At 29.7% G+C, this 12,164-nt stretch overlaps 1 protein-coding gene across 12 annotated transcripts in view; it reads right to left on the bottom strand.

Annotated features, from left to right (window-relative positions):
• wupA (troponin wings up A) overlaps positions 1-12,164 on the bottom strand; it is a 113,402-nt gene that overhangs the window by 57,216 nt on the left and 44,022 nt on the right. For 6 of the 12 annotated variants that reach the window (XM_081751009.1, XM_081751013.1, XM_081751014.1 and 3 more), the window contains 2 exons: positions 11,575-11,698; positions 9,627-9,727 (listed from right to left, as the gene is read on the bottom strand). In XM_081751009.1, coding sequence (XP_081607135.1) covers positions 9,627-9,727; positions 11,575-11,698 — 225 coding nt within the window. Of the gene's footprint in view, positions 1-4,710; positions 4,812-5,472; positions 5,574-7,987; positions 8,089-9,626; positions 9,728-11,574; positions 11,699-12,164 lie in introns of all 12 variants that reach the window. The other 6 variants (XM_081751012.1, XM_081751019.1, XM_081751011.1 and 3 more) reach the window with 3 other exon arrangements.

Here is a 12,164-nt window from a genome sequence, read left to right as displayed (position 1 = left end):
ACTACCTTCAACTATCAGCTGTCAGACGACGTTGGACCCAACTTGTTGCGACACATGCTCCCTGAGATTTCGAACACTAACGCCATCTTGTGAGCAAAAGACTCAACACTTCTTAGACTACCTGGTATCTGATTAACATTCGGTGTCCTACTGTAGCTATTACGAAATTTTGCATTGCTTTCGTTTCTTTCGTTTACTCCATTGTTTGTCTCTTTGCAACAAATAATTTCCTTAACATTTGAAAATTCTTATTTTCTGCTCTTATATGCAAATCAGCAAACTAATTGTCATATCCAAACAATTAAATTGATGTTTTGAATCATGTATTTATACGTTTTTACTTATAATTTCTTCGACAATTAGTTGTGACGATAGAAAAGTATTTTACGGAGTAGTAGCATTCATTGTGGCCGTTTATTTTCTTTTTGGGTCAAAAGTTACAATATATTTCAATCGAAAATTTACTTGTACGCCTTGTGTCTGGAGAACTACATACACTCCAAACCCAAACCCAACTACCACTTAACTCACTGTGATGTGCTTATTCCGTAGAAAATACAAAAACTCAATTTAGGTCCGTTCAAAAATTTTGTGGTCCCTGATCCAAAAAACTAATTATTGGCTAAGATATTTTGATGCATTTTTTGATCATTCCTAAAATACTTGGCCAAGATCGCAATCTTTTGATCCATTTTTTTGATCATTCCTAAAATTCTTCTTATTCTCTCATTGAATTAGTTCGTACTTTTATCAGTACGCCGAAGTATTTAAATTCGTCCATTTCTTCCATCATTATTATCATTATTTCTATGCTTTAAGGTATCTTGTAAACTATTAAAACAAAAATCATGTCTTACTTACAACAGAACTACTTTATTTTTTTATTTTTTTTTAGAGGTCAACATTGAGAACTCTTTTCGAGCCACTTTAAGCACCATTGCGAAGAGTAATAAAAAATACTGATAATAATTCGACGCATATTAAAAATCCAATCATAATTTCCAAGTAATTGCAAATTCCAATAAAAGAACGCATCCTTAAGAGGTCCCACCACAGTGAAATTAAACTACCGCTAATTTTACAGTAATTATGTGATATCTTCAAATAGATAAAAGATAATCGAAATGTGGAATAAGAGCGCCATAGATGAGATATTTCATGAGATACGGTTATCACGATTCACTTATCGATTCACTTTCGATTTCCAGCCATTTTGAAAATCAGCATTTATTTTCGCGTTTCTAAATGGCTGCAAATGGAAACCTACTAGATGACTCGTGATAAAGGTACCTCATGCAAAATAATATTGTCTAGCGCGCTCTTGTTCCACATTTTGATTATCTTTTATCTATTTGAAGATACCACATAATTACTGTAAAATTAGCGATATTTTAATTTCGTAGTGATTAAGCCTCTTAAGAGGCAGGGAGGGATAAAGACAATGAATTCTATTTTTCTTTTTTGGTTTACTAAAGAAATAAGTAATATCAAGTAAGAAGTAAGTGACTGAAGATAACAGTTCATAAACTAATGTTATCTCCAAAAATTCGATAAATTATTAAACAGAATAAAATGATACGTGTCCTTGAAGAGGTATACATACGTCTATAAACAACATTACGAAACATAATTATTAATTAGGTCAAACTGTGGTGTTATTGGGGTAAAGTACCTTAGAAAAAAAAAGAAAATTGTTTTCTAAATAAGATATATTTTTCTTCTCATTTGCTAACTTAGAAGCTGGTCATGATCAGCTTAAAGAAGAAGAAGAAGAAGAAGAAGAAACAGAAGAAGATAAAGGTGGGAGGGGGAAGCATTTCATGTCTGGTATAGTAGGGGCGGAGGGGGAGAAAATTGTAAACACTAAACGAATGCTACATCACTACACAAAACATATGGTGCAAATTCCATTCTCAGATAATTTTTTTTAAAGTTGAGAGAATATATATATATATAATATATATATCTTTTTTTTTTTAATTTTAGATTACTAACAACAGCTGAGAGCAGAAGAGGGTTAAAAAAAATACATTTCCAGGGAGGTTTATCAATACTTATATGGAGGGGAACATCTGGAAAAAAAATGGCACTTTAATTGGATGATTATTGTTTTTTCGTTTCCAATCTTCAACACTTCATTGTTAATCTGGTTTCTATTATACTTCTATGTGGTTACAAAGTGTTTTTTCTTTGTTTATTTTGGAAATACATTCAATGTTGAAAAGTTATAAAAGAAACACGATTGCTTTGTAGTTTTTGTAAACATATATATATATATAGATATGAATATATATATATTTATAAATACTGGTTATGAATCAAACTGGATTTGGAATACAAAGCTAGTGGAAATTAATAAATGTTATGATCTACTTATAGGTAATTACTTTTAATATTTTAGTAATAATATATTTTTTAAATATTTAGAGTAATAGTTAAATTTCTTTATAAAAAATTGAAAAAATAAAAAAGAAGTGCCAGGTATCTAACAAAAAAGTTATTATTAGAGTATGTTATTTTATTTATAACACAAAAGAATGTTACGAACAATGAGTAAAAAAAAATATATAAAAGTTTTACCACAGAGACGTAATGTTGTTAGTACTGTCAGTTATACAAAAAAGATAATACTAGAACATAAAAAAATAAAAAAAAAACACTGACAAGAGACAAGAAGAGAATCATTTGAAGTGCCATACTTTTATTGTATTAAGGACTGTAATGAGACAAAAAAAAATGATGTGAATAAATAAATAACACTTATATGGACACCTAAAGAATGAATTGATTAAATTTACTTCTGAAAAGGAAAAAAAAAAGAACTACGCTCAGACTTCACACTAAAAGAAATAATAAATACAAGTGTGTGTAATATGGTGAACCATGAGAAGACAGTTGGACTTGTATGTGAGAAAATTTGACTGAACAAATATTATATATATGATCATAAGTAATCACATACAAATACAGATTACAAAGAAGCATGCTTTTTCGATTAACACAGAAAAGTATTAATGATGTATCTACAGGTTATAATATAGTCACCACAGAGGTTTTAAAATACATGAAGCAACAAAAGGAAATAAATTTCTATTTTTACGGTAAGTTTTCTCAGATTATTTAGCTCTTAATTCAAAATAAGATACTATATTATTGTTCATTATTATTATTTAGCAAACTGGTATTTACAGTCCTTAACTATATAATAACAGAAAAAGGGCTGACCACGAATGGTGATTTTGTAAGTAAGTACTAGTATCATGTTAGGAAAGTAAATTAGGTATCAGGTTTTATTTTTTAATGAAAGATATATATATATAAAGTTAAAAAAAGGTTTGGATTAATTAATAAGAAAGATCCAAACAATTTGATAAAATAAAATTTAGAAAGGAGAAGTGGAGTTTGCACCATATGTAAAGTTCTTTCTCTGTCCATCAGATATTACTTGTTTTGTTTGCTTCAAAGGGGGGTATTTTTTTTTATTCTACTTCTCAAGATGCAAAAATGCAAGTAAAAATTCATTTTCAAGACATTATTCGAAAATATAAGAAACGAGCTATGTAAATAAATAAAGAAAGGAATAAATAAATAAATAAATGAAATGAATTTTTTTTTAAAAAAACAGGGAATTTATAATTGTCTAAATAAGTAAATAATTGTGTCACTAGTCATGTTAGACTTGTGCACCTCATCGTTGGCCAGCCCTGTGTTTGCAAAATTCTTACTTAAAAATCATTTTCCTTCTTATTTAGATTTTGGTTTCTTCTTTTAAAAAATACTGCTTTGCGTTTAGGAGCAGGTAACGACTAGTGACACTTTCTTTCTTTGTATGTCGTTTTTTCTCTTTCTTTTACATATAAGGCATGTGAAAAAAAGTACATCTTTCACTTACTGATACAGCTTTGGTTAGTTTATTTAATAAGCATTTTAAAATACATTTTTTTTAAAAAAAAAAAGTCTATTAAGCTACTGTGTTGTTTAATATAATATATCTATTTTAAAGTTGTTAGTTAATGTAGCATATCCTGTATACTTCTCTGCAATGACTACTTGATTTAATTAAGAAATTTGTTTGTAACATTACTAGAACGCTTTACACTGAAGTACTGTTACTTCAATGTAATAATTTAACCGTGTGTGATAATTTAAACGTACAAAGGATCCTCTTTGCTCATGAATATATATTTCGTTCATGATAATAATTGTAAGGAATACAAGGTTGTAGTGGATGTGGAAGGAGTAAGTACTTGGGGTCAACCCTTCATAAAATATTTCTTACTTTATAGAGCACTTCATTATATTGTGTGTGTATCTATATAAATATACGTATAATGTGTGTGTAGTACGATACTAGCAATGTTATTTTAATACTTAACTGAAAGGGGAATAAGGATTTTAAATTATTAAATTTATACGTTTAGTCAGCAAAGTTAGTCTCTTTAGAAAGCATGTATGTATAATTGAATAATAATATTTATTAAAAGCAATCTGGCATTGTTTTTACAAATTGAAATATAGATTCTATTCATCAGTTTAAAAGTATTTAGAATCTGCTCCGTATATATATATTTTTTAAAAAATATATGTTCATTTTCCGGTGATAGTTTGAAGAAGTATGCAAACTTGAACCAGGGCTGGTCAAGGATTTGCAAACTTCATGTGTGGGTACTCATTCATTGAGAAATAATGATACTTAAAGGTTAACTATACCTCGTAGTCTTTTTTTCTAACTTCGTGCTCCAAATCCCACTTCTGACCCTCGCATACGTATACCCGATCAAAATAGCCCTTCACAATTTCCTTCAGTTCGTCTAAAAGTAAATCGGTTAACACATTGAAACAATTTAAAAGATTAAGAATATAGTATATTTTAAAGATAATAATATATTAAGATCTACCTGTCTATTTATATATATATTATGCATCTATATAAATATTGCATATATAAATACAAGATATATATATACCACAAAGAAAGTATGTTTTGTTTTCAGTAACATGAGTATATAAAAGAAACGCAGGAAAAAGTATTTTTAAATGAATGTGAAATAATATTCCCCTCCATAAAGTGTCCCTGAAATGAAAATTCAAAAGCGGCCATGAAATGTTTCGATTATTTCGAATTGAATCAAAATGTAGCGAAGTTGAAACCGTAGTTTGACAAAAAAGATGAATAAAGAGATAGAGAGAGCAATAATAACCCCTCTGTGCTTTCAGCTGCGCTAAAGTTTTTTTTTTTTTTTTTTTTTTTGGTGAATATGGGTATATAAACAGCGTGCAGAATGTCAATATGGAGACGTTGTAAGATTTAAAAAAAATACAACAAATGTGACCACTGAGGCAAAAAAAATAGCAATACTCATAATGAATGTTACTATTATTATTACGATTATTATTATTAATGTTATTAAATGGAAACTATATAAATATATATATATCGTCTAATTCGTGTGCTTTATTGGTTTATTTTACCTCGAAGTCTTTGACCCTTATAGAATATTCAAGATCGTATTTATCGCCTTCAATTCTACCTATGTGGGCATGGTATTCCTTGCAAATTGTCTGAAGTTCGGCTAGAATACAAAAAGAATGAAGAAAAATGCATTGAATAAGAAAGGAAGAATGGAAATAAAAAAGTTATTCTTTTCCCGTTTAGTATAATTTTTGTTTGTTGAAGCTATCTTAGTTTATTGAGAAAGAACATTCCTGCACCAGGAATCAGCGGTTATGATTTTTTCGTCCTGTAAAAAAAATTAATTTGTTCATAAGAATTACTAATATTTATATATATATATCAACATAAAAAAAACGAACGAATAGTGGGTTTAGTTTTTTTAAATTTATACAAAAAAATTCAAAGTAAGAAAAGAAAAAAACGTTTGTTCACAAGTCACTATTTACAAATATGAAATGTGTAAATGAATTCAGAAAAAAAAAAAACGTGACATATAACAGTTTTATAAAGCAAAGCTTGTGACATTTAGCAAGATGGAAGAAAAATAAACATAACATATTTACATACTGTAAATTACATATCTGTTCTTTATAATTAAATTTGTTTTTATTTCATAAACGCAAGGAAACCTACTAAAAAATACTACTTAAAAATAACATTCTCTCATATTTATCTGCAAGTAGTGCATGAAAATCCTGTACTTTAAGTCATCTGTTGCACAAATATATGTGTGTGACAAATAGCTACATAAAACATGATTTCAAAACTTAAAAAAGAAATACTTTGCCTGCGCACAGAATCTGTTCTTTAACTTAAATTTAAACACTTATTAAAATGTCCGAGCATAATACCAAATTTTGCCGTGAATTGCCAATGTATGATTGAAGTACAATTACTTTTTTGACAATGTGTTTGAGGTTTAAGAACAGATATTTTTCACGACGAATAAATTCAATGTTCAACTAGAATTACACACGAGGATTAATTGTGACATACCAATTAAGATTGAAACTGAGAGGGAGTATCTTTTTTCTCTTACGAATCGCGAATAAGTAATGTATTATAGTTTTGCTGAATTGGATATATATGGAGTTGTCCTTAATGCAGTAAGAAATTCTAGTAACTTTCATTTGGGAGTTCGGGGCAACATGGCGTCGTGATAGGCAGCACTGTCTCGAACTCTAGTTTCATACAAAGTTATTGTATTTGTTATAAGTGTTTTTTTTAAAGTTTATTTTATGTTTGTTACAAATTTTAACGAGTGTAGAGATTTTTAACGTCATTAATTTTCATAAATATAACAAAAAAAAGTTAGCTATATAACAAACAATTTAAAACAGGCGACTTCGAACTATATGGCTGCGCCATTTTAAATGCAACTTCTAGTGTGATAATGACTTTTACAGTGCATATCAATTTTGTTTAACACACTTTCTTACTATTTAACAGTTATAGAGTAATAATCGACATGGCTAACCGCCGCGGCATTTCTATTATAAAACCACCACTGCGGTTATAGAACAAGAACAACGTTCGTTTGATTGTTTAATAGACAATCAATAATTCTCAAAAGCGTAAATTGAAAAGAAAGTTAAATTATATATCTAAAATTTTTGTCAATTTTTTTTTACGATCTTGCTACCGAGAAATATAATTAGTTTGTTTTTTGTGAGAGAGTTTGTTTTAATAAAAACTAAAGAACTAGAACAAAATTTGGTGTAATTCTTATATATATATCATATTGTGTTTTTTATATATATGATCAGAAACTTTTACTTATAGGAGGCGAATAATAAACTTATTAGTAGTAAAATTAAGCTGAAAGCAAGAGAGAATATTTTTTCCTATTTTTTTTTTTAAATTACCAGGTAAAAGGTAGAATTAATAACTAATTAAAAAAAATATTTAATAATAAAAAGAAGAAATTTTTGGAATGATTTGATTAAGGAAATATGTAAAAAAATGAATATAGTACAAGATGGAATTAGGAAAATATGGTAAATAATTGGTTTATTTGGAAGCAATTAATGAAATAAAAGTACGTGAATAAAAAAACATCATTATCAAAATATAAGCTGCTATTGGCGAATATTTGCTACTAAAATAATACAATTAATTACTTCATTAATATGCAATTGTCTATTATAATTATTACGATTACGGTACAAGAAAAATAAAGCTTGATTTGTAAGCAAAAGCGAAAGCGCCAAATATACCGACTCTAATTTGATATTCTACGAGAATTTGTAAAAAAAGAAAGAATATTATTTCCAATACTGTATAATACGAAGTTTTAATGCTTTTAGAAAAATAATGCAACTACGTCGCAATAAATATGCTTCCGCTGAAAGGCACACGATACAAAAGGTATATAATAGTTGTAACAAACTTGAAGAAACTAGCGAAAATCACTGTGCAAAACTTCTGCTTTTGAACTTTTGTTTAAGAAAAAAAAAGTAAGAATCCGATAACTACAATACGCATGCGCTGTTGCTGGCTTCAACTTCCTGATTTCAAAATCATTTTACAGACCTCATATTCCTTTCTGCCGGCTTCATATTCAAGGTCATACTTCTCACTCTCTAATGTAGCTATCCGTTTGTGGTAAGCCTTACAGATTTCTTTCAGTGTTCCTGTTTGATGATATGAAAGAGGTTTAGGACGGTAAATTTGAAGATTAATAATTTTTTGGGATTTTATCTATTAATGGACAAATATAAAAAGACAAAAAACAAACAGAAGACCACAAAAGTTCTGCTGGTATTAACATAATCTTTTAGGAAAGAAATATTTATCTATCTATGTATATATATATATACCTAATGAAGTATATATATATATGTATAGATATATATAACACATTCAAACACACAAACACCTACGTACATCCATATCACTCATACAAACACATATATATATATTTGTGTGAGAGATGAAAGAAACCCACGCTTGTAGTATTTAGAAGCAGTAGCAGAGATACTGTCAGTTTGAAAAGAAAGCGAGCCCAGTTCTTAAGCTGTTGAACACAAAGAGCCAACATTGCTTTGCACAGTGTTAACATGAAGATTCTTTTTTTAACACATATATATGAAAATATGAAAATGTACATATATATGGTGTTTCAAAACAACACCGACAACGTTCAAGAAATGATTCCTGACTCCAAGATAAGACAAAAAGTGTAGACCAACCTGGGATCAGAAATCCGGAGTTATAGGCTGGCGAAAACATGGAAAAATGAACTTTAAAGGTCCATAGCTCCAACACTATGAAACCTACTGTAGTCGGGACAAGACTTCATTTAGGAATTAATGTATGCGTTATCCTAAAATACACGTTTCAGAATCCTGGAGTACTCACGTAACAATTTTTATACAGGGAGTTTGGCTATGGACATTTCATTTGAAGTACTCACCAACTGCCTCTATAAAAATTGTTGCAGAAGTACCGCAGGATTCTGAAACATGGATATTTGGATAGGGCACATAGTAATTCTGCAGTGAAGTATTGACCCAATTACGGTAGGTCTCATATTATTGGAGCTATGCACCTTTAAAGTTAATTTTTTCATGTTTTCGGCAGCCTATAACTCCGAAATGAAGGATTTCTCACCCAGGTTGGTTTATACTTTTTGTCTTATCTTGGTGTCAGGAATCACCTTCCAAACGTTGTCGATGTTATTTTGAAACACTCTGTATGCATATATACCAATATATATGTACATGTTATAGAGTAAGGTTATGGTTAAATATCTATAGATTCTATGGAATGTTCTTCAACTGTTTTTAGAGAACGAAAGATACAAAAATGTTTGTAGTATCAGAGGATGATATACACAGAGGATTTTTTTTATTTTTAAAAACAACAGATGAATTGTGTGAGAAGTTGATATATAGCGATAATTTTCGTTTACTTAGTTAACAAAACACAGAAATTTCTTTTTTTTTAAAAAAAAAATACAAATAAATGTATGTTTGTAAATTGAATGCAGATTTAGCGTAAGATAAGCCAGCTTAGCTATGTGAGATGATTAAGAAAGATGACACATTTATAAGCTGCACATAAAGACAGATTCAGCAGAAGATAGATTTCAGTCCATCGGTAACAATAATTTTAAAAATGTATATTTATATATATATGCATAATTTCTTTTCCAACACGGTGTGGCTACCTCAAAATCTTTCTTTTTCACAGCAAACTCCAAATCGTACTTCTGATCTTCCAAAATACACAGTCTTTGGTAGTAATCCTTAATGGTTCTCTTTATAGAATCTGTTCATAAAGCAAAATGTTAATTTTAGGAAGTTCTAAGACATATGTTTTTTTCTTTTGTTATTAAAACTGTGAATAGACATCTGAAAAAAATAACATTTTTCTTCGGTTGAAGAAAACAATGCATAACGTAAGTATATTTATTTTAAGATTTGTGTAATAGTTTAAACTTTAAATAAATAACATATGTTTTGCTGACGTTACATTTTTTTATTCAGATGGTAGTTTTGGTAGTACTTACATGCATTTGCAATAAACGAGGTACAAGGCTACAAATTTAGAAAACGCATTTAACAGAATTAAAAAAATAAATTAATATTACAAAAAATCTTAAAATAAATATCTTGACTTTAATAAAGAAGTGATTAAACAATGAATCTTGTGTTTCAAGATAAAAAAAAGAATTGTGAGCAAATAAATTTTTATATTAATTGTTATATACTTTTCATAATGTTCAGAGTTATTTATACTGTCAAAATTACTCAAGTGCAAGGAAAAATAATATCTGTCTATATGAGTAACATCTAACACTTGAAACACATGGTCAAACATAAATAGGCAACACAGATTGAGAATATCTTAAAGAAAAATATAAAAAAACTATCTACTTTTCCTATTAATTAATTAAAAAATATAAACATTGGCTTTTCCGAACAACATTTACACAAAAAGTTAACTACCTACCTTCTGCTTTATTGGTTTCCTTTGGTAGTTTTCTGTTCATTAAATGTAATTACATTATTTCCCAGAAAAGATCTATTACAAGCGTTACACTTAGCAGACTACAATACAACTTAAAGTAATGTAAATTTAAGATTTTGATGTTGGTTGTTTCAAAAATAAAAATTAGACAATAACGATTAGAAGATATCTATATGTGAAATGAAAATAAATGTAAAAGATCATATGGGTATTGTAGATTATTTCCTAAAAAAATTGAAAGTTCTTTTTTTTTAGCTTTTCAAAAATGTATATTAACTGAAAATTAAATGATATTTGTAAATGATACCAGGACAGTCAAAAAGTTCTCGGAATGTTGTAGTTTTGGCTAGGGATGGCCACAAAGTTCCGGTTCCGGTGGAACCGGTTCTCGGAGATCCAGAACCGGAACCGGATCTTAGGAACCGGTTCTGTTCAGACCCGAAAACCGGTTCCACCAGGAACCGGTTCTGGCCATCCCTAGTTTTGGCATTTGTGAAGCTATGACAATGACACTTATACAGCACAGTTCTTAGGTTATCTACTTATATGAATTTGACAACTGTGACCAGGTCACAACAAGCACTATATGAGTAGTGTAGCTGGAAGGAGTAGTACGTGTTGATCAGTTGGCGTAACGTCACAGTTCAACCAATGCGCAAACATTAAGTTCATGTGCAAATTGGGGAAACCTGCTTCCGAGACTTTGATAGCCTTAAAAAGAGTTTACGGTGACAATGTGTTACGGAAAAAAATTGGCCTCAAAGGTGCCCGTTTCATCACCGTAGAAGACGATCAAAACCAACGTGACGGCTGAACTGCGGAAGACACGGTACCAAACCGAGAACTTTCGTCTGTGTTTCCAGAAATAGCAGAAGTAGTTAAGCAAGTGTGTGTGTGCTCCGGAGAAGCCTAATTTGAAGACAATTAAGTAAATATGTACTTATATTGTGGCAATAAAGTGTTGCAACCAAATTCCGAGAACGTTTTGACTCCTCTAATAGTCTCAAAAAGTCACTATATTAGAAAGTAAAGATGTAAATTGAACTAAATGTGTAGTTACAATGAACTCTTTTATTTCACTGTATTAACTAATATGCAACAATATTGTGACAAATAAAAATGGATTTAAACATTCCACTACTTACCCTCGCTGGCATCTGCGATGTTCTTGGGCTTTCCGCATCTTTCCTCAATAATGCGCCTCCTCTCAGCTGCCTTTCTTTCTTGCTCCTTTTTCAATTCCTCAGCGGCTTTCTTTCTCAACAGCAACTATACAAGGGCATACATTTTGTTTTAAACTAACTCTGCAAATCACTATACATGTTTTAATATTACTGTGTATTTTTGTACACGCATATCCATACCCATCGACCTCCTCACACGTAAATTCGTCAGCAAAAATTGCATACAACACCCTTTTCATGTACTTTGGTCAGTAACTTCGGGAAAAAATCATATGATGCACACAGAGAGGAAACAAGAAACTTATAAAAAGCAAATGACGCAAGACACAATAATGCCTTAAGGACTTATTAAGGTGATTTCTCTGCTGAATCTGGTTATTTAATTTGAAGTACACTGAAACCGATGTTTAGGGCTAAAATTTTTGCGATTAACTATAATAATTTTGAACTTTATTTCTTTGCGAACATTTTATCATTTTTCTTTATGGAGTTAAGACATTGTCTTTGAAGCTACGATTTCTCTCCCTTAAAAGTGAAAGACTATGTCATTT

Source organism: Thermobia domestica, chromosome 3 (assembly GCF_964235325.1).
Source record: "Thermobia domestica chromosome 3, izTheDome1.hap1.1, whole genome shotgun sequence".
NCBI lineage: Eukaryota > Metazoa > Arthropoda > Insecta > Zygentoma > Lepismatidae > Thermobia > Thermobia domestica.
This window is presented reverse-complemented; position numbering and strand designations above follow the sequence as displayed.